Genomic DNA, 21,579 nt, shown 5'->3' with positions numbered 1-21,579 from the left:
GCGGTCTAATCCATAGATAAATTTGTTCACTCCAACCGATACAACCATTCACACCCTTAGAATACTGTCTTTGTAGAGAAGACTTTTAATTTAAAAAAAATATTAGGCAAAGCACTGATCATATGGCTAAGTTTCCTTAGGAGAACGCTTTCGAGCTCCATCTGTAAATAATGATATCCCCGAGGCTCCCCTGCCAATAATTCTAGTTATCTTCTTTTCTTTGACTATTCTTAATAAACTAGTAAAAGAAACTTTCGTCTTGTTGAGATCGATGAGTCTATCTTGTAATCATGTTGATAAACTCTTTTTTCTTTCTGTTTGTCGGTGAAGACAAAAGAGCTTACAATACTGTTATGGTTTTACTTACACAAAACTTTAGGGTAATTTCTTACTTTATATATTTTCCAAATACCTAACGATCAAATACTTAAAACTCTTCCAAAACAGTAATTAATCATTAGTTAACTTTCTTATATTAGCAAAATCAAGAAAGAACCACGAACTTTGACACTAGTTATTAGACTATCAAAACTACTAAATACAAGTTAACTTATATATAGTAAATACAAGCTTATGATGGACAGATCTAACTAAACAAAAATCTTGGACTTGAGAAACCTCCAACAGTCATCACAACAAGCTAATGATAAGACTAATTATTATCTCAACTGTTGTCGAGCATTGCACAGTAATCGTTTTCATCTTATTATTTCATAAGGCCAAGAAAAATGGAATTCTTTGTGATGAGAAAAAAAAAAGACAAACACGTATTAGAAAAAAAATTGGAATTCTTTAATAGATACTAGAATATACTATATACAATTCACATTCCTTTGTTACTAAGATTCCGATTTTTTTTTTTAATTATTATGAGAACTAAAAACAATTTCTACGACGCAGAAAACCGACCACATGTGTAATAGAAACCCCACGACACGACATTCTTTAAAAATCTCTTTTATTTATAAAAATATACTACTACTATTTTGTGAAATTGTTGTTATACAAAAATTTTATATTCTCTCTATTTCATGTTTCATAATGTTTCATAATATAAGATGTTTACAACTTTCTATGCAATTTTTTGATTAATTTTATATTTTTTTATTATACGGTTTTGTTTATGATTGGTTAAACTTTGTAAAAGTAACAATTCTTTAATATGCGTGTTTTATTACACTATATTTTGAAACGGAGGGAATAGTACGAGAGCAAATCCAATGGAATAACCAATACCCTTACTCAATCTTTTTAAGGCCCAAAAATAAATCAAAAACCTTAAAATATGTCCAATTTTCAGAGAATCGATTCTTATGAAGGCAACGGAAGAACCCAATAAGACACGGTACGTGTCAATTTTGCATTGGATAATGAGTAAATAGAAAAACAATTTTTTTTTCCAATTTCTTCTTTTCTCTTTCCCGACTCTCTCTCTCTCTTTTCTCTCGTGATACTTCCCTCTCTCTCAAATCCATAGAAATCATTGAACAAATCCATAGAAATCATTGGATTCAAGGCGATTACGAAGGTCATGCCTCTTTACGGTCCTAATTCTCAAGGTGGCCGTCGTGTGGGAGGTTTCTCCTCTGGTCGCGGTGGTGCTCATCCTGGTGGAGGGCGCGGCGGTGGTGGTAGTCGTGGCGGTCGTGGGAAACAGCGATGGTGGTATCATGTAATTTTTTCCTTTCTCTTTTCCCCTAAATTTGAGTTTCTAGGTAACTCTTGAGTTTTGAGCTTGAATTGTGTGTCTGTGTGGTCATGTTGATACTTTTTATACTTGATTTGAATCGATGTAGCTGCTGTAGTTAGCTTTGATTTCTTCGAATTGTATTGTATCCGGTTGCAAGAAGATGAAGAAGCTAGAGATTAGGTGATATGTGTAGTTCGATTTTATATATGTTTTGTTTGGTTTTGTTTCCTTTTAGGATATAGTTGTTGGGGAGACTTGCGTTGAGTTCCGGCATTAGGATATACCTTGTGGCTCTAAGACAATGATGATCGGATCCATCTATGCAGTGCATTAATCATCTTATTATGAATCAAATTTGATAGATTCTCAAGCATTCATAAGTTTTTTTTTTGCAGCGATTTTGTATCTCAAGCGACGTTGTTGAAAGATTTCGTTTTTTGTCCTTGAGGAGGATGAAGAAGTAAGGTTTTTTTTTTCTCTTTTCAATACCATATGCTTGGTAAGTGATTTAGGATTTTATGTGTTTTGATTTTGTTTTAGGTAGATTGAAGAGCAACATAGGAAAGCATTAGAGGAGTATCCTTCTGATTTTGCATAAGATGAGGTTAATATAGACTACTGATTAGTGATTGCTTTGAAAGATGTCTTCAACAGGTCCATGAGCTCTCTCTCTCTATTACAGTCTCTTATATGTCTCCCTCTTTGTTTTCTTCTGATTTCTTTGACTTAAACCTTGGTAGAGTAAAGAGGCTGGTAGGTAAACATGATGGCATACGGTCAGAACTTCGATGATGGAAGAGACAATTACAATTAGGTAGATGATGGTTACAATAAGCATCACTTTAGTCTCTATTTACTTACAATTTTTGATTCCATAAAACTTAGAAACGATTCTAACTAGTTGAAGATGTTCACTGTGTTCTGCCAGGAACAATAGGCGACTGACATTGGCTGATTTCATTGATCATCCAGATTGTGGAGAATGTTTTAAATCCAGGTACATTATGATCTTTTCATGTAGGTTGTCACATGTTCTCGGCTTGGGAGCAAGCGATTGTTGTTTATTTTGATTTGAAAAATAGTACTTTGGTCCTATTTGAAAAAGAAGATTCTCTGCTTAGTGGGTTTCTCTAGTGGAATGATGAATTTTGATAAGTATTTAGTGGGTTGTTTTGATTAGATTAATAATAATTATATGATTAATTTATTTGTGAGTAACCTATATAGGTTACTCCACTGCCCTTGCTCTGAGATATTTAAGGAAAACAATAATAATTCTGCTACTAGTTGGCAAATTTTAAAACTCTCACGACATTTTAACACGTGTCTAATTCTAGATCGATACTTGCTCTCTCACAAGTCATAAACACACAAAACAGAGTCAAAAGCAATGACTGCTCTGTTCCAAAAATCAAAGCTGGTTCCCAATAAGATCAAATTCCCGAAATAATGTGCGATCCATCTTTAATCGCTTTGTGTTATTACATCACTTCCTAAAATTCCGGTGAAATCTTTTATTTCCGGGGAGGTATACTTCCAAAAAAAGTTGGTTCCTTTTTCTTGAAGTTATCTCTTCACTTCGATTAATTTAATTGGTTCTTCTGTCTTCTGAACAAGAGAACAGAGGAGCTCTGTCTCGTTTCCGTCTTATTTATTTCCTATTCTCAAACATACACAGACGACACATGTGTATGTGTGTTTGATTTCAATCTTTGTTTTTTGTCTCTGAAAAAGTTATATTCTGTTTTTACCTAAATTGACTTTTGGGACAACAGAGTATATATATATATACAAACAGAGCAGCTCTGTTTTTTTTTTGTAGAGTTATGGAGAGGTACGAGATAGTGAAGGATATTGGTTCTGGTAATTTCGGAGTAGCAAAGCTTGTTCGTGACAAATTCTCCAAAGAGCTCTTCGCTATTAAGTTCATCGAGAGAGGCCAAAAGGTCGGTATTTTTTTTAGCTCTCTGAGCTACTACTAATGCAAGATTATATTATATTATGTTAGTTTCTCTGAGTTTCTTAAATATGTTTGTTTTGTGATTTGTTTATGAAGATTGATGAACATGTACAAAGAGAAATCATGAACCATAGGTCACTCATCCATCCCAATATAATAAGATTCAAGGAGGTATATATATGTATATATATATAACAATGTCTTCTCTTGTGGGTTAATTTATTTATTTCATCTTAAAGTGACATAAAAATTGAAAAAAATAGGTTTTGTTGACGGCAACACATTTGGCGCTAGTAATGGAATACGCCGCCGGAGGAGAACTGTTTGGAAGAATCTGCAGCGCCGGAAGATTCAGCGAAGACGAGGTCATTCTTGTTTTGATAATACTGATTTTGTTGTCATCATGATCTTAACAAAATATTCTTGAAAAGAAAATAAAAAAATCTCAAGTGTGTATGATTGTATGAATGATTGTTTGTTTTTTCAGGCAAGGTTCTTCTTTCAGCAGCTCATATCAGGAGTTCATTATTGTCACAGTCTTGTAAGCAACATCACATTTTGCTCTCTTTTGTTGTTTTTGCAATGAAAACTTTACAATTAAAAAGTGTTTGTTATTTCTTTATTTTGGTATGGGGAAAATGAAGGAGATATGCCATAGAGATCTAAAGCTAGAGAACACATTACTGGATGGAAGTGAAGCGCCGCGGGTGAAGATATGCGACTTTGGATATTCGAAATCAGGAGTTCTTCATTCGCAGCCAAAGACAACAGTAGGAACACCTGCTTACATTGCACCTGAAGTGCTCTCCAAGAAAGAGTATGACGGCAAAATCGCTGATGTTTGGTCTTGTGGAGTCACTTTGTATGTTATGCTTGTTGGTGCTTACCCTTTTGAAGATCCTTCCAATCCTAAAGACTTTCGTAAAACCATCGCTCGGATTCTCAGAGCTCAGTATTCCATTCCTAATTACGTCCGAGTTTCAGATGAATCCAGGCATCTTCTCTCTCGCATTTTCGTCGCCAACACTGAAAAGGTATGTAATGTTGTGTTCTCTTTCAACTGTGGAGATGGGAACATATCTAACCTCAAATTCCTCAACTATTTCGATTTGGATGTGACAGAGAATAACAATAGAGGAAATAAAGAATCATCCTTGGTTTCTCAAGAATTTGCCGGTGGAGATGTCGGAAGAATCATTGAGGATGAATGGTCCATCGACTCAAACAGTGGAAGAGATAGTTTGGATCATTGAGGAAGCTCGGAGACCGATCACTGTAGCTGGTGGACTCACCGGTGGAAGCAGTGGGTGCGCCATTGGATGTAGCAGTATGGATCTTGATGACTTGGACACAGATTTTGAGTACGATATCGATACCGCTGATCTCCTTTCCCCTTTGTGAACTGTTTTATCACCCAAACAAAAGCCAAAGATTTCATGTTTCTGAAGCTGATATACATTGATCATTGATGATACACACAGACGTGAATATAATTGTTCTTTAGAGTTTTGCTTATTGAAAAACTTTAATCATTTGAGTGTGAAACATTCTATGTGATTCTTTTTATATTACAACAATGTTAATTAATCATATACATACACTAATTAGGCAGCATGATACGTATAGAAAAAGTAAAAAATAGATTCATTAATATAAATAAAATATTTTTTACGGTAATAGCTTTTAATTAATCAAATATGAGTTGAGTTTTCTATAATTTGCCAAATACAACAACAAAAATTAAGAACTTAAATCGAAAGAAAAAAAACGATATCAGTAGTTGTTAAGTAGATTCCAAACAGTTTGCTCAACTTGCTCCCATGATTCAGCTGTCCGAAGTTCATCCCAAATACTGAACATTGCACCCAACACATTCTCTTCATGTAATATACAGTAACACCTGCAACCAATCACAATCACAGATCATTCAGCACAAGAAGCCTTCAAAGGCTTTTCTTTAATCATGTTTATAACAGCTTTATTACTTACATTGTGCGGTAGGACGGACGCAATACTTTCTTCCTTGTACTACTGTCTGTTGATTTTGTAGTTACATTCTCCGGTGACCTACTTCTGATTAATGGAAGCCCGTAACTCTCTAGAAGCTTCTTGAAAAGATCAGTGTCTCCTCTGAAGACGTCCAAGTATATTGGTATTAAGTCGTAGATGGGATCTCCTACAATTTCCTCACTCTTTCAGAAAACTCTCCAAGAATGCCCAACAAAACTCCAAATTTGGGAATATAGTTTATGAATTTGGAAGTAAAACGTACCAATGGATAAATCGCTGAAGTCTAGAATATGACTGGGACGCCATGACTTTTGTTGGCCATCAACTGAATCATCTGCGTACGGTTCCATATGAATGTTGTCATCCATGACGTCTGAATGTATCCAGGTGCAGCGCTTGATTTCGTCTCCACCATTTGTGTCCTGTGATCCCAGAAAAAGGTTATGTTAATTCGATTTTAAGAAGGTCTAGATTCCTGATAAGAAAAAGAGAGAGATAAGAGCAGCAACCTTGAAAACATTGAGTAAATCTACAAAAAATTCATCAGGAATGTATTCGTCTATACTGTTCATCAGAGCCCGCGGAATAGGATTTCCCCTGAGAGGTTCAGACCAAATAATCACAATAAGCTTTTTATAGAGAAAAAGCAAATGGAAGCAGAGTCAATGAGTCAATTCAAGAAATGCACCAGTTTTCCAGACGGCTAGTCACGTCTTTCTTCTTTTGGGACAGAGCATCGACAAAAACTTTCCATTCTGCTGGAATATTCAACTCCTCATGAACAGCATTTACATTCAACAACTCAGGACAAGTGACTGGTGGATACGGCAATAGATGAAGGTTGCGTAGTTGTTGTCCCAGAAAGGAGGCCAAGTTCTGAGCATCGTTCCACGTCAGATCATCTCTTCTGCAACAACAGTTTTAAGTTAGAGATACTTGGTGTAAAAAATGAGTCACAAGCAGATACAAATAAGGAGAAAAAGAGCACTCACAATTGGGCAAATATCTTCCCTTTGCATCTTTTTGTTATAATATACGGCCAAACATGTGAACTCAATGTACCAAAAGAATCGGGTGCTGGCTTCCCCTGGTTTCTATGTTCACGTAGCGTTTTGTTCCAAATTCCAAATGGAAATTCGCTGTTCAACATTGATGCGTCAAAATCCACATTGGAGCTAGAGATTATGTCTGGGATTCTCTTGCCATCCCAAGGGACAACTTTGTAAGATCCGTTTTCGAAGAAAAGAATCCCGCTTGCTAGAACATCAGGAATATGTGATTTCAAAGGAGAATCAGCCCGGCCAAGAATGTCATAAAACTCAAGCTGCACAAATGAAGACAAAGAGTTACAATCATAACAATTCCCATGGGGTGCTCAAAATTATTGTATAAATATTACTTGCCTCAGTTCCAAGACCGTACATAGATTGTTCCAGCCCTCCTTCAACAAACAATTTAATGGCGTAGTCAGAGAACAGATAAACCTGACAGAAAAAATAAGAGATGTCAGAAGCAGATTAGTGAAAAAATTAGGAATATTGAGGAACATTTTTTGAGAAACTTTTCTAATAGAGACAATCAACTCACAGGGTTACTGCCAGTTCCAACTGGAAGCTTTTCTTCTTCGGTAACTGACGGCAGGTTGTGGAAAGTGCATACTTCCTCTAGACATCGCAACCATTTCTCAGCATTTAAAGCAATGCATGCTCCCTAACACGGCAATACAGAGGACACGTTAAGAAATGATGATGGAGAGATACTTATAAAGCTATAAAACTAAAATTTCAAATATGAGGTTTACCTTCCATATTAGTTCTCTCATCTCAGGCTTCAGAACCCAGAGCTTGGATAGCCAGGCTCTCATTTCTCGTTGACCTACAGAGTTTCCCATAGACCAGGGGAAATTGTAATGGTCTCTTTCTTTATCAAGAAACGAGGCAAGGAAATCAATATCATACGAGAATCCATTCTTCCACATATTGTATCTCTTCGATAATCCATTCGCATTCTCTTTGTGTTTTTCAGTGCCTGTCCCTCCATTCATTCGTGTTCTCTTCTCTTTCCTGGTAAGGTCTGAGTAGCTCAAAGTATTGTCGTCTTCATCGTGTGTTTCGTTTTCTGAATCTTCAGAATTTCCATCATCAAGAGCAAGAAGGCCAGCACGACAAACCCCTTTGTGATGGTAACCAGGCGCCATATCCAAACACACGTACCCGAAGTTTTCTTTGTTCACATAATTCTGGGTAACAGCCACTGTTGGTTCAAGATTAAGGATACAGTGCCACCAACCACTTGGAACATAAATCGTTTCGCCAGCTAGTAGTGTGCACTCAATCGGTTTGTCTTCGTCCGCAAGGAGGGGATAATAGTCTAGCCACCACTGTTTATGGATAGAAATTTTTTAACGTGATACAGTAAAGAACAATCAAAATGACAATGCTTAAACAATTCAGCAATATACCTGCAGAGATGAGGGGGTATCGATACTGACATCACCATCATCTTCATTTACATGAACTGTAACACCTAGAGGCACTTTTCCAGGGGGATACAATGCCCACCTATTTATAACATAATGACATCATCCTCAGAATATATATATATATTGGACAAACTCATCCTCAGAATATAGTATCACCCAATTCCAGCGAAGCAATGGAGAGTAATATTGCAGGAAACAAGAACTTAGCGCAGAAAAAGGAAAAAAAATGTATTTATGTCCTCAAAAGTGTCTACCTTTTCCGGCCACAAAGCAGGGTATTCCAGGCACTGGTAAGAGCTGGATCGACATGCCAAGATGCACCAGACCTCTCCGGACCAACTATAAGCCATCTGTATGGTGGACGACTTTCTTTGTCTAAGATCTCAAACCAATCTTCTTGAAACAAATGAGGCACACTATAGTCTTTCAATAATTCAGGAGCAGCATCTCCGAACTACATGAAATGTTGAACCCTTAAATCCAAGTGCCAAATATTTTCACTAAGAAGTTTGGGTTATGCTACAACTCTATCCCTGATGAGAAGAAAGTTTTGTATAAAGTTACAAAACTGTTTCTCGTACCTTGTCGTCAAAAACGTATAGAGGATCTTCATCCCGCTGGAGTTTCATATATGAGATGTAATCCTTAAACTTCATGGAGATTTTGTTGGGACTCCTCTGAGATATTCTAAACGGGACTTCACCATATTTCTCTACTAGTTGGTCGACCGTCCACGTATTACTGGCTGGCCAAGAATCAGCAAGGCCAGAAAGCAAAACCTAAACCATAGACAGTAACAACATCACAAAAAAATTTACATATCTGGATATTTCTAAAAAGATCAAAATCTCTTTTACTAGCCACAACAAGACATAACCTTTGCATATATACACATGACTCAAAAGATTAAAACTTACAGGTTTCTTGGCGTCGTATTCCTTGGAAAACTCATCCAAAGAGATATCTCTCCTACGTTCCACATTGCCATCATCAAAAGAGAACCCATCAAGAGATGTATTACACCTATAGAATCGTTTATACAAGTACAACGAATTGAATCCTGCACAAGAGCAGAACCAAAATGAGATCATCACGTGAGCATATAAACAGAAAAATCTTGAAGGAGTAAAGTATGCATCAAGCAATTACCATCAAAATGCAAAGGTCTCTTGTATGCCTCATTTTCTGGAGCAACTCCTTCTCTGTAATATCAGAAAAACCAATCAATCAACACTTTTTCACATAAGCACAAAAACTCCAGGGAGAGAGTCTGAAACTTTCAACATTAGCCAAATTGTTTCATTGAACATAAATTCCAAAAAGCACTTACAGATGCAATGTAGTTTTTTTCCAAGAACCTTTGTAGTCAAGAGGACCTTTAGCTCTTCTGAGACACAAGCTCATCCATAATGGTTCTTCGTTACACAGAATATACATAACACTACCAAAATCAAACATATACACATAAACAACACTATTATTATTTATTAATCACAATTTCTCATAAACGTCCTGAAATCAAAATCCTGACTAATTAGTTGCTCAGAACGCGAATTATTCTAACCTGCTGACGCAAGCGAGGTGAGCGATGTCTCGGGGAGCAAGGTATTCGAGAAGAACACAGATGGTTTCATCTGGGAGGACACTGAGACTACCGAGAGCCTCTGGTCGACGATCTCTCTGTCCCAACGTCGTCATTTCATACAACACAGCTTCAACAAAATTTCGAATTCTCTCTGAAGATCTGATTCTTTTCTTCCTTCCTCTCGAGTCTCAGACCGCGGTGGCGCGTGATGATTCCGATTCCCGAGTCTCGTCGTCGTCGTGGTGTGGGTCACCGAGTGCGCGTAAAGGCCTTGGCGCACGTTTAACGATATCGAACTACTACTTACGGCGTCGTTTGAACGATCGAATCTGATGACTGATGAGAGAAGAAGGTTTATCGCGTTTAGCTTACGCAAAATCGTTTTGTAAAGGGATAAAACGCGGAAACGCGTTTTTTTAATCTACAAAATGGGCTTTGTGTTGTGGGCCTTGTGGCCTTTTAAATAGTATGTGTCAGGATTCACGATATTGAAAATTAAATGGGCTTTTACGAGAAACAGCAATAATCGCGTTTCTTAAGAAGAGTAGTTTAAAAAAAGAGAGGGGATCCTGCTGTAATCATAGTTAGTCAAGGATAATTAATAAAAAAAAATAGAGGATCCACAATTTGAAAACATTTTCTGAAAATAAAAAAGAACAATGAATTTATTTTATTAAAGGAGCTTTTTCACACAGAGAATGCTAATATTTTAATACACTTCACCTACTTGGAGATGCTTACAACGTGCTTTTTTATATGTGCTCTCTGTAAATAGATAGAGTCTTCAATTTTTAACTCTTTCTTTTATTCTGGGGTCGTTGATAGATGTTGTTACATTTTCCACAATTAGATAATATTTTATTCGTTGTGAGGACTCTTTTTTAGGTAAGTGCTTTCAATTTTTTAGGAACAGTCTTGCCCATAATTTATTTACATCACCGATCTTAAACATTGAGATTAGATCGACGGTGTATTGATGAGAGATTGCCATTGTTTTTTTTTTTTTTTTTTTTTTCATTCTTTTCCATATGCTATGATTCGCGATCTTTTTATATTTGTCCTTTGCGGTCCACCAACTTATACATTTGTTAATTACATTCATATTGAAAAATGTATATATAAAAAAAAAAAAGAAGATATAACTAATTTGATAAGATAACTTAACACATAGAAAACATGAGAATTAACATTTGCGTGTATATATATATATATATATATATTTTTTTTTTTCTGACAACAAAGTACCAGATCAACTCAAGTATGTTATATATATATTTATTATGATTATTATACGCAAAATAGTATTAACTATCTTTAGAATTCAATATACTCCTGATAAATTACCAAAAATGTTGCAAATTCTCATAATTAAAATTATATGTCCGGATAGCTAGTGACAAAGCGTAAGCCATCACTCCATAAAAATATCAAATGTTTTGTAATCACATAAGAAAATTCAAGAATATAATTGTGCTTTAATTTGCAAACCTGTTTCAAAAAAAAGATATATTTTACGCCAAATAGAGATATGTATTCCATCAACATTGTGCAACAACTCCCCTCACTATCTGTTCTCCAATACTCCAAACCAAATCAAAATCTCTCTTTCTCTCTCTCTTCTACTCCATATAGTTATGGCTTCCCCACCTCTGTCACCTTCTCGTACGATCCCCACCACTGCGGTTGCCCGATCAGTGTTACCCATTGGATCTTCCTTGCCCTCTGTCAGCCTGACACGTCCATACAACAAGCCGACAAGCTGCTCCCTTGTGTCCAAAAATGATGCGGCAACTAGTGCTACTGTCAAACCTATCGTGAAACGGTGTGCAGAGTACATTCCGAACAAGCTACCCGACAGTAAATATGTGCGGATATTTGACACGACGCTCCGTGACGGGGAACAATCTCCCGGTGCAGCCCTTACTCCACCGCAAAAGATAGAGATTGCCCGGCAACTCGCTAAACTCCGAGTAGACATCATGGAAGCTGGTTTCCCGGGGTCTTCTGAGGAAGAGGTAGAAACCATCAAAACCATCGCCAAGACTGTTGGGAACGAGGTTTGTGTCTTTGTTTTCCTTCACTTCAAAAATTAAATGATTGTAAAATGATTTTATGCTCAAACTATATTGTTGTTTTGCTTTAGGTGGATGAGGAGACAGGTTACGTCCCGGTGATATGCGGCCTCTCACGATGCAAAGATACAGACATCAAGGCGGCTTGGGAGGCGTTGCAGTATGCGAAGAGGCCGAGGCTAGGCTTATTCATATCTACTAGTGACATTCACATGAAATATAAGTTGAAAAAGACTAGAGAAGAAGTTATCGAGATGGCCACGACTAGTATTAGGTTCGCTAAAAGCTTAGGCTTCACTGACATCCAATTCGGTTCCGAAGACGGCGGCAGGTCCGTTTTCTTTAAAACCTTTATAATACATACATATATCGTTTGTTTACACTTTTTTTTTTTTTTGTTAATAAAAAATGAAAATTTTGTACTTATGACATCTTATTTCTTTTAATTATAACAACTTTTTACATGCACATGAGCTCACCATAAAATCATGTCATATATATGGATTTTAAAATACTGGTGTTCATGTGATTCAGAACGGATAAGGACTTTCTATGTAAGCTTTTGGAAGTAGCAATAAAAGAGGGTGCAGCTACGGTGGGCTTCGCGGACACGGTAGGGGTTAACATGCCGCAAGAAATGGCAGAACTAGTGACATATGTCAAAGAAAACACTCCTGGAATTGAAAATGTTATCTACGGTGTTCATTGTCACAACGACCTTGGTGTTGCTACCGCCAACACAATCGCTGTACGTAATTAACTCTCTTTTATATTTGTATTAGATTCATTTACACAAATTCCGTACAAATATACGATTCTCAATTGGTGACAAAAACATGTTGAACAATGAGTTTAATTTATTCTATACATATATATATAGGCCATATGTGCCGGAGCAAGACATGTCGAAGTAACAATCAACGGAATAGGTGAAAGAAGTGGGAATGCGCCGCTTGAAGAGGTAAGATCATCATCATCGTTATCAACATGAGTTGTGTTGTGTGTGTGTGTTTAAAATTCTTTTTTACTATAGTCCAACTTAACAATTAGTCGTATAGTTTTTATCTTGCATTCTTCTCACTGATTTTTATTGGTATCCTCTTTTATATAAATAACGTAATCTGTCTAGAAAATTTTAAATCATGACTTATATAGTTTATTAGCTTTAAATATAGCATACAAAAATTAACGATTATTGAGAACTGTAGTTTTTGGCGAGACGACCTTTTTCCTCTATATTGTAAACGATAAAAAAAATTATACTATTTTTTGGTCTAATAATCTTAATTTTCTAAACATAAAATAATTTATATGTTTAATTTACGTAATACACAATTATATTTGATATTTTTAAGACTAAAATTATATTAGGACTTCCGTAAAAATAATATGGTCTGCCACTGCTGCTGGCTGTGTATCGTGATGGCTTTATCCAAACGGTCTTATCTTTGATCCATGATTCATCACTCACACAAAAGGTTATATGTAGGTCGTGATGGCATTGAAATGTCGAGGACCATATGTGATGGATGGTGTTTACACAAATATAGACACACGCCAAATTATGGCTACTAGCAAGATGGTAAGTTTCCGTATACAAATTGAAACTTACCCTCTTACTTGTCATGTAAAGAATAATTTTGCTAGTTTTGTTGGCCTTTATGATGATAATACTAGTGTTGATTATGTAAATTCGTGGGCAGGTTCAAGAACATACCGGCATGTATGTTCAAGCACATAAGCCCATAGTTGGAGACAACTGCTTTGTTCATGAAAGCGGCATTCACCAGGTTACTTTGTGTTCTTTTTTTACATAAGAGATTTATTAAATATTATATATATTTGACATAAGATAATTAGATACAAGAATGATTTGTTCAAAACATTTGCAGGACGGAATATTAAAAAATCGGAGTACATATGAGATTTTATCACCAGAAGATATTGGGATCGTCAAATCTAAAAATTCTGGCCTTGTTCTTGGAAAGCTTAGGTACCTATATTTGTTTTTTTTATATAATTTATTTTGGTCAAGAGATAATTATTCTATTACGTGATTCTTATGTTTATATAACTTCTTTGACATCAAGTTATATAAGTAGAGTAATAACGTTATTTTACCACAATGACTGATCGTTGTCTAATTCTGTCTTTTATATGTAGTGGACGCCATGCTATTAAAGATAGGCTAAAAGAGGTATCCTATATGATTGAATCGTTTAATTATATACTTATATAAAATGATCATGTATATCAAATAAGATATCAATATTAATTTGATGAACCATTGTGTTAATTTATTATTCTCACAGTTGGGATATGACATCGGTGATGAGAAGTTGAAGGACATCTTCTCACGATTCAGGGATTTAACCAAGCAGAAAAAGGTTTCTATTTTAAACTTTTTTTCATATAACATGTCCGCTATGATTTAACTTCCAAATAATTTTTTTTGTTGTGTATGATGTAATAACATAAAATGCAAATTAAAATTTTCAGAGAGTCACAGACGATGATTTGAAGGCACTGGTGGTGTGAGGCGCTAGGGGGGGATCCGTTTATAAAGTGGAAATTAAGAAGACTACGTATGACGAATAATAAGTGCTTGCTTTATTAAAGATATTGCAACTTTTCTGTGGTGTTTTTTAATTTCGTATGTTAAATGTATGTTTAGCTTTTTTAAGTGTGTGTTGTTTGTGTATTACGATGATAACGTCGTCTATGAAAATTGTTGTTTTCACTTAAGCGTATGTAATAATACTGTAAAATGAGTATATTTCCTGATAGGAATAAATACTGTTGTGGCTGTTTGTGTATATTACTGAAAGAGTAACGACTAAGGAGCTCTTGATACATATAGCAAGTGTCACCTCGGTTCCTTCAGGCTTCCATTATAAATACTGTTGAAAGCCTAATGGATCAAGTATAATTATTGGATCCATCCAAAAAACTTGATTTAATCTAGAAATTATATATCGATAATCATCTTTTAGTTTAGTATATAAAAGAAACGCTCATTTGAAATTAACTATTCGATACAATTGCCGACAATAACAATCAAACTTGTCAATTTGGCTAAATGAGTGGAAAACAAATCAAATCAATTCAAAATACAAAACTACTCCCCACTTTTGAACGTTATATCAAAAACAAAACAAGAGTTCTACTGAGAGCCGGCCACAAATACAAGCGAAGCAAGCACTTGTTTGCGGCCGCTTATTTATTAAACATATTTCGGCTGTACAATTTGGTAAAGTATACGTAGTCTAGTGGTAGTGTTTAGTTAATTCTCATCTTCATTTCCTCTGTTCGAGTCCCATAACACAAAATATCAATTAACCCTAGCGGTCATCCGTTCTTTCTCTAGCCTCTCTACTCACATCCTTTATCTCCTTGTTCAATATTATTTATTTCTTTCTCTGGTTCTGGATTCACCATTTTTTTGTTCTCAAATCATTGATTTTGCCTATAAATCTTATACCTATTTTGATTTTATTAGGTAAACTTTTTAACTTTTTCTCTTTGTTGTGATTCTCTATAACATATATAGTTTTAAAGTTGTTCTTCTTATTTACATTATTCTCCATATATCTTTTGTTTATGCTAATATTTGATATTTTTTTTAGTAAGATGTCTTTTTCAAAGGAATGAGTTTGCAAGTAAAAATGCAAGAAGAATCATTTTCACAAAATTAAAAAATAACGATCTTTGATATTTTAGAACTTTTAGTGCTTTTGTTAAATAAATCCAATTTTATTATTTAATTTGAAAAAAAAAATAGTATAAACATGTGCAAAGCAGCTTTTTTTTTGGGTTCGCTTGTAGCCAAGTAAAACATAGCGCCGGCTCTGGTTCTACTGTCGTTTAGAAAATGAAAACTGCAGAAAAAAACAAAAACAAAGTGATATGAGAGAAAAACTGGCATAATATGTTATGGATAAGGACATTTTTACTTTCAGAATATATATAAATGTGGCATTGAAACATTATATATACATAAAACGTATACCATACGGTCCATATATACCATTACCAACAACAACGTTGTAGTAAAACAAACAAAAGATCAAATTAAAGAAAATTATCATGAACCTGCTTGTGGTACAAAAAGCGAAGACTTGTTATTCACGAAAGTGTACTCAATTGCCCATTCATTCATTCACCTTCAGAAGTCGACTCAATTATTGGATCGGGATAACATCATCTTCTTGTCAAATTGGGGGAGACGGAGAAGTACAACAAAAAAAAACGTCAGCGTTTTCTCACGAGTTCTCTGATTCACAGCAACTAACTCTTTTAGAATCGGGGGTTCCCAGAATTAATTCAGGAAACGTGAGACACGAAACAGGAGTATAGCTCGCGAAGAGAAGAAGAAGCTAACCGTTATGAGAGATCCGAAGAGGGCTCCGTCTTCTTCTTGTCAGACTCAAACATTACTACGCGAGTAAGTGAAGAGGGACAGGAGTGGAGGCGGTCGTTAAGAAACTTATGGTGGACGGAGAGAAGGTGGTTCATGGTTGAGTGGCGGCCTTTCGCGGAAGTCGCTTCGGAGCCACGCACCGTTGGGGATCATCGTACGGTGGTTGATCGATGTAATTGGGCTTTAACGTATTCTTAGGCCCAAGTTTCTATGTATCGTGGGCTGTAAATGAAATTAACCAAATACAGTAGTAGTATACAATTTCAGAAAATGTGCTTGTAATTTATATTGTTCTTTTTTTCTCACTTGGATCCTATAATTTAACTATATCCACATTGAAACTCCCAAGAAAACGAGGATAAAAAGGTGTAAAAAAAGATATATAGCATAAAGTTAAGATTATTATAAATAAAATACATGAGTAAAAAAAGAATATGAAGAAACTCAATTTTATATATGTTCCGTCAGAAAAGAGAAAAACAAAAATAGGACAAGAGATAGAGCCGTCTTTTTGAGTTTTTGACAGTCTTGAGTCGGTCTTCATGGTTGGGGCTCAAGTCATAGCTCTGGTTGAGAAATAAATGAATTAGCTGTTTTTTCTTGTTTTCTCAGAGATAGAGAGGTAAAAATGTGAAGATTGTACAAATTGGGAAATGAGAGAGAAAGATCAAGAACTTGAAATAGGTTCTTTGGTGTTGCTGCTGGCTGTAATTTCAGGAGCAGTTGTTGTTGCTTCGCCTTCTGCTGATGATGTTGATACTTGTTGTTGTGGTACTGCTTCAGATTCTAGTGAAAAAGAAAAGGCCATAAAAAATATAATTATATCTCCGAATAAAGTCTGAAAACTATATTGAATGTTGTTATACAGTACTAATATTGCAACTTAATTTGATTTAGCTCAAAATAAATATGTAGTTTGAGTAGAATTATTCAGCTAAATCAATCAATAATACTGAAAATGGTGACAAATGCAATGATCAAATGTTGGATTTTAGAGACACACAGCACACAGAGAGTGTCCAAAACGAAAATGCATATACATTATACGTTAGTGTAGTAGTAGATGTTGTCAGTGTATGGTGGCTTCACTGGCATGTCAATTGGCGACCAAATTGACAGATGATAGAAGAGACACATATACCAATGTAATTGAAATAGACAGCTCACTCCACATGCTATCCTTTATTCACTGTTCTCTACAATCATTCACTCTCTCCTTTTCTTTTCCATTTCAACCCAATATCCCCTTTCTTTTTTCTTTTCTCTTAAGAGTGCATAACTTCTTTTTTTTTTGGTTTATTTTTCGAGTTTAAGACAGCATGAAGGATCAATTACGTGCAGTGCATGAATGATTAATGCAATTACACGTGATGACTGATGATATACATGTCGTTCGATCATTTATACAAACAATTTAATAACGTTAAGTTGCTAATCAATTGATGATCTATCTATGTCACATATTTACTACTGTAGATCGCAAGTTATTTAAGATGTGCGATTTCTAACATGTATTTTGGAATATGATGGTTCTTCTAATCATCTCGAGCTGAATGACATTTTTTTGGACTGACAATCTAGGGTTTTGAAATGATATACATGTTTATATGAGTTTCTATTACTAATTAGTATGAGTGGACTAACACATGTTACATATGTTCACGTACTATCTTATTTTTGATGTACGTAAGATTCCTAAGAAAACATTTTAATAAAAAAAGAGAAAAATTCGAAGGAGGCAAGTACGTACCGGTGGAAGAAGAGAGTAGTCCTTGGAGAGGAGGGGCAAAAGAGGAATTGGATGGGTAAACGAAGAAAGAAGGAGAAGAAAACCGTTGATGATGATTATATGGTTGAGGAAGATGATGATGATGTTGGTATGGTACTCTAGGGGCTTGAAGAGAATAGCCGTAATAGTAAGGAGAAGGCATGATGGTTGCTCCTGATGATGATGGTGATGTTGCTCCCCCTCCATATAGTTGCTGTTGCTGCTGATAGTACTGAGCTTGCTGCAACTGTGTATTGTACAGTGCCTGCTGCATGTATATATGATCATCATAATGGATGTCTATGTTTACAACAAACATGCATGTGCTAGTGTTTTTCATGCATTATGTAAGTGGTCGACATGTGCAAGATACGTTTTGTACGTAAAATCTATTATTAATTTCATATCTTGCACTTCATGATTAAATTCGGTTTTGCTTTTCATGCTGCGTATGTATATATGTCAGTAAGAGAAAGAGAGACTTACTTGGTGGTACCCAAACTGATCAGGGTTATAGGTGTACCTGAAAAAAAAAAACGAAGAATTGAATGATTCTCTGTAAAAACAAAAATAAAAAAATTTATGATTTTCCTCAGGACATACAAATTCTACTTGTTTATTATTAAACTTCAAACATATTTAATTATAAATAAAACCTTCATTTTAGTATTACAGTCTTGCACGATAAGGGTTTTCTCAACATATATATGCGACGACTATAATTTTGAAGACAAACAATTATAAAATTCATTGCAAGGATTTTTTTTTTTTAATGTACATATTTATGTTATCATATTTACAGCCTGACAACAAGTGGCCCGATTGACGCATTAAATCGTCTCCTACCATTTCTATCGTAATGGACCATGTCCTTATCTATGCGAAACATTTATAAAGTATCTCTTAACTAAATCCTTGGGGTTTTAAATAATTGGAGCCATTAATTAGCTTACCCGTAGGACGGATACATGAGCTGGCCAGCTGCAGCCGGTGGCAGCGGTGCAGCCATCCCCGTATAGGCTGATGGTCCTCCACTTTGGTATTGACTCGGACTTCCTGTTTGTCCTCGTCCTATACAGAGAAATAGTAAACCAAACGATTGAAAACTAAGTACATTGCTGACTGATCAAGTTTCAAAAACTAGTACGTAATTCACGACCTCAAAAATGGGATTTTAGTGGTTAACACTACGCAGATAACATAATTGAGAAATGTACAACTAATGTTTTAGCCTTTAGATTGTCTAGGCCGTCCAAAAGATGCAATACCTTAAAGAAAATATTGATAACTTACCAAACCAATAATATATCATGATCATATTAAAACTCAATAAAAGAAAAAAATATTATGGACTATTACAAACCTCGAGGCGGCGATGGTCTAGGCCGTCCAAAAGATGCAATATTACAATTAGCTTTTCTCCCATCGATCACCGGATTTGGATCAGCGACGGCTCTTGTCGCAGAATCTGCCTCCCGGAAGGTCACCTAATTAAATTAACGATGATCGTGAGGAATTTAGCAAATAAAACCCTTAATTTCAAAACGTGAAACAAAAGAAAGATAGAGAAAAAAAAAAAGGAACTTACGAATCCGTAGCCTTTAGATTTGCCGGTGTTTTTATCGGTGATGATGACGGCTTCAAGAATCTCCCCGAACTGATCGAAGTAACGACGCATTTCTTCCGTAGGAGTTTCCCATGCTAATCCTCCAACGAACACTTTGGTGTAAGTCGTGTCTCCGAACGGTGATCGGTAATAGCTCGTTTGAGACATTTATTTTAATTAATATCACGATCAACAAATATGGAGTTCTCCGATGATGATGATGATGATGATATATACCCCAAAAACAAATAGAAATTAATAAAATAATTAAATATGGAAAGTGGGATTGTCTAAAACATTAGGGGAAAAAAAGGAAAGAGATTTGGAATGGACAAAGTTGGCTGATCTTTATATCATCAAAGGTTGTTTTTGGTTGGGCAAAGAGAAGAGAGACCAATCAAAAGGTTGCAAATTGCAACCCTTAAAACAGTGTCGTATTTGACTCCGACCCTACACATACGGAGAGGGAGAGAGAAGTGAGACAGAGAGAGATAAAGATTGTTTTGGGGAAGTATAAGAATTGGGATTGGAGAGGGTTTTGTAAGAAGAAGAAGAAGGAGAGAGAGAGAGAGAGAGAGAGAGAGAGAGAGAAAGAGTGTGACAAGGCAGCACTTGAGTATGTATGTCTTCGCTGTCTAATTTGCCAGGTTTTAACATGATAGCTCCTCCACAACTTTTCTTCTCCATATTTTGATATCTTCTTTTTAGTTATAACGACGTTACTCTGGTGTATCTAATTATTTATGTAATAATCAAAGATTTAGATATATCTTAACTATACAATATCTTATCAAGGTATATATAGTTAACCAGATAGTGTGATTGATTTCTATTAAGTTTTAGTTAGTATAATGGTTGATTTTAAAGAATCTCAAAAAATGTTTTGATTGTATTAGAAATGAACTTTTATTTAATACTGAATCTTACATTTTCAATCAAATTTTTAAAAAAAAATATATTTAATACTGTCTTCTGTCATCATTAGAATTATATATTCGATATTTTAATGTTTTTTTATCTGTCACTCAAAATTTGAATGATTTAAAGATAAATTATCTTAATTCCCTAGAGTACATTTAATAATATGCAGATTATGTCAAAACTATACAGTTGTTTGATAAGTTTCATACAGTTTGTTTTATCATTTCCCATGTTCTCTTTTGAGTTGGTCTCTTGTTCTCTTCCTCCTGCTTGTCTCTGTAGGTTTCGTGTGATTCATATACACTGCTGACAGTTTTATATCTTTTCACAATGAAATTAATTAATATATACTTTCAGTATCAACTTAAATGCATATATCTATATTTTTACTTATTAAATAATGGGACTTATTCCTTATTCTCACATGCTAACATGTATTTAACCTTTCCTTTAATCATTAGCTTACTGGAAAGCTATGGACGGACGGACAAAAGAACAGTCTGGATTTTAGAATTACATTCTTTTACAATTTAGTTTTTTCATATACTTATATAATTCTAAATTCGAAGATTTATTTCCGAATAATTATTGGGCATAATTTCGTGATTCCATAATCTTATTTGGGTATATTATCATAAAGAATGACATGTATATAGCTAACTGACAACCCGATCTTCATATTCCACAAATAAATATATATAGGCACTCAATCATATTGTCAAAAACGATGTAAAGTGTGTATGTGTGTCAAATATCATATATTTATTTTAATGATTAAGCCAAACAGATTTTGTTAATGAGTCTTCATGATTAGTGGAAGTCCATTATTCTTTCCACCAAACCATATAAGAAAAATTAATCAAAATATTGACGAAGACGCTCTTGACTTTCGGATAGATCCCTTTACAGATTTCTCATCCTCCATATTTACAACTATGAAACTATGATTGTTTTGATCATGTAGTCATGTTATATATCCGCCATAATATATATCATGTCTAGTGCAATATTAAATACATGGTCTTTACTTATTCCTTATATAAATGCTTATATATGGTTTCAAGC

General features: G+C 35.0%; 4 protein-coding genes across 20 annotated transcripts; 2 read left to right on the top strand and 2 right to left on the bottom strand.

Annotated features, from left to right (window-relative positions):
* Nucleotides 1-1,313: 1,313 nt before the first annotated feature.
* On the top strand, nucleotides 1,314-5,182 carry LOC104751726 (serine/threonine-protein kinase SRK2C). Of its 14 annotated transcripts, none has more exons than XM_010473738.3 (11): nucleotides 1,314-1,672; nucleotides 2,086-2,150; nucleotides 2,231-2,344; nucleotides 2,431-2,504; nucleotides 2,619-2,687; nucleotides 3,513-3,636; nucleotides 3,747-3,821; nucleotides 3,914-4,015; nucleotides 4,138-4,191; nucleotides 4,295-4,684; nucleotides 4,773-5,182. In XM_010473738.3, exons 4-11 carry the CDS (start codon nucleotides 2,479-2,481, stop codon nucleotides 5,049-5,051), a joined length of 1,119 nt encoding a protein of 372 aa, XP_010472040.1. In that variant the 5' UTR covers nucleotides 1,314-1,672; nucleotides 2,086-2,150; nucleotides 2,231-2,344; nucleotides 2,431-2,478; the 3' UTR covers nucleotides 5,052-5,182. The 14 variants fall into 14 exon arrangements, with proteins under 14 accessions (XP_010472040.1, XP_010472041.1, XP_087348447.1 ...); XM_010473739.3 differs by having other exon boundaries at nucleotides 1,926-2,150; XM_087492321.1 differs by having other exon boundaries at nucleotides 1,345-1,672; nucleotides 2,235-2,344.
* A 132-nt stretch (nucleotides 5,183-5,314) lies between these two features.
* LOC104751725 (lysine-specific demethylase JMJ21) lies at nucleotides 5,315-10,298 on the bottom strand. Its single transcript, XM_010473737.3, has 16 exons — nucleotides 9,707-10,298; nucleotides 9,473-9,583; nucleotides 9,292-9,344; nucleotides 9,060-9,202; nucleotides 8,724-8,921; nucleotides 8,397-8,596; nucleotides 8,122-8,221; nucleotides 7,462-8,040; nucleotides 7,248-7,370; nucleotides 7,064-7,144; nucleotides 6,653-6,984; nucleotides 6,349-6,567; nucleotides 6,170-6,257; nucleotides 5,923-6,082; nucleotides 5,640-5,826; nucleotides 5,315-5,550 (listed from the first exon to the last, which is right to left on the bottom strand). The coding sequence occupies exons 1-16, from the start codon at nucleotides 9,838-9,840 to the stop codon at nucleotides 5,424-5,426; spliced, it is 2,835 nt and encodes a 944-aa protein (XP_010472039.2). The 5' UTR covers nucleotides 9,841-10,298; the 3' UTR covers nucleotides 5,315-5,423.
* Nucleotides 10,299-11,255: 957 nt separating this feature from the next.
* LOC104751724 (methylthioalkylmalate synthase 1-2, chloroplastic) lies at nucleotides 11,256-14,615 on the top strand. Its single transcript, XM_010473736.3, has 10 exons — nucleotides 11,256-11,784; nucleotides 11,871-12,130; nucleotides 12,334-12,547; nucleotides 12,680-12,760; nucleotides 13,289-13,381; nucleotides 13,503-13,589; nucleotides 13,692-13,792; nucleotides 13,963-13,996; nucleotides 14,112-14,186; nucleotides 14,299-14,615. Exons 1-10 carry the CDS (start codon nucleotides 11,362-11,364, stop codon nucleotides 14,335-14,337), a joined length of 1,407 nt encoding a protein of 468 aa, XP_010472038.1. The 5' UTR covers nucleotides 11,256-11,361; the 3' UTR covers nucleotides 14,338-14,615.
* Nucleotides 14,616-16,584: 1,969 nt separating this feature from the next.
* Nucleotides 16,585-20,305, bottom strand: LOC104751723 (uncharacterized). 4 transcript variants are annotated; one of them, XM_010473734.3, is made up of 7 exons: nucleotides 19,576-20,305; nucleotides 19,351-19,474; nucleotides 18,941-19,058; nucleotides 18,474-18,510; nucleotides 17,970-18,255; nucleotides 16,895-17,005; nucleotides 16,585-16,785 (listed from the first exon to the last, which is right to left on the bottom strand). In XM_010473734.3, the coding sequence occupies exons 1-7, from the start codon at nucleotides 19,759-19,761 to the stop codon at nucleotides 16,778-16,780; spliced, it is 870 nt and encodes a 289-aa protein (XP_010472036.2). In that variant the 5' UTR covers nucleotides 19,762-20,305; the 3' UTR covers nucleotides 16,585-16,777. The 4 variants fall into 4 exon arrangements, with proteins under 4 accessions (XP_010472036.2, XP_087348446.1, XP_010472035.2 ...); XM_087492320.1 differs by having other exon boundaries at nucleotides 17,970-18,252; XM_010473733.3 differs by having other exon boundaries at nucleotides 16,655-17,005.
* Between the last annotated feature and the right edge of the window lie 1,274 nt (nucleotides 20,306-21,579).

Source organism: Camelina sativa, chromosome 16, assembly GCF_030686135.1.
Source record: "Camelina sativa cultivar CO46 ecotype springtype chromosome 16, ASM3068613v1".
In the NCBI taxonomy this organism is placed as follows: Eukaryota; Viridiplantae; Streptophyta; class Magnoliopsida; order Brassicales; family Brassicaceae; genus Camelina; species Camelina sativa.
Note: the sequence above shows the minus strand (reverse complement) of the source record. Positions and strands in the feature narration are given on the sequence as shown.

What these genes read in the sequence shown, in the direction of transcription:
- LOC104751726 (XM_010473738.3), top strand. Translation starts at nt 2,479, where the DNA reads ATGATGGAAGAGACAATTACAATTAG. An exon ending in GAAGAGACAATTACAATTAG is followed by an intron (nt 2,505 to 2,618) that starts GTAGATGATGGT and finishes GTGTTCTGCCAG; the next exon opens with GAACAATAGGCGACTGACAT. An exon ending in ATATAATAAGATTCAAGGAG is followed by an intron (nt 3,822 to 3,913) that starts GTATATATATGT and finishes TGAAAAAAATAG; the next exon opens with GTTTTGTTGACGGCAACACA.
- LOC104751725 (XM_010473737.3), bottom strand. Translation starts at nt 9,840, where the DNA reads ATGACGACGTTGGGACAGAGAGATCGTCGACCAGAGGCTCTCGGTAGT. An exon ending in CACCTCGCTTGCGTCAGCAG is followed by an intron (nt 9,584 to 9,706) that starts GTTAGAATAATT and finishes TGATTTTGGTAG; the next exon opens with TGTTATGTATATTCTGTGTA. An exon ending in TGAGAGAACTAATATGGAAG is followed by an intron (nt 7,371 to 7,461) that starts GTAAACCTCATA and finishes TTGCCGTGTTAG; the next exon opens with GGAGCATGCATTGCTTTAAA.
- LOC104751724 (XM_010473736.3), top strand. Translation starts at nt 11,362, where the DNA reads ATGGCTTCCCCACCTCTGTCACCTTCTCGTACGATCCCCACCACTGCG. An exon ending in GGTTCCGAAGACGGCGGCAG is followed by an intron (nt 12,131 to 12,333) that starts GTCCGTTTTCTT and finishes CATGTGATTCAG; the next exon opens with AACGGATAAGGACTTTCTAT. An exon ending in TTAAAGATAGGCTAAAAGAG is followed by an intron (nt 13,997 to 14,111) that starts GTATCCTATATG and finishes TTATTCTCACAG; the next exon opens with TTGGGATATGACATCGGTGA.
- LOC104751723 (XM_010473734.3), bottom strand. Translation starts at nt 19,761, where the DNA reads ATGTCTCAAACGAGCTATTACCGATCACCGTTCGGAGACACGACTTAC. An exon ending in TAGACCATCGCCGCCTCGAG is followed by an intron (nt 19,059 to 19,350) that starts GTTTGTAATAGT and finishes TTCTCTGTATAG; the next exon opens with GACGAGGACAAACAGGAAGT. An exon ending in CTCATGTATCCGTCCTACGG is followed by an intron (nt 18,511 to 18,940) that starts GTAAGCTAATTA and finishes TTTTTTTTTCAG; the next exon opens with GTACACCTATAACCCTGATC.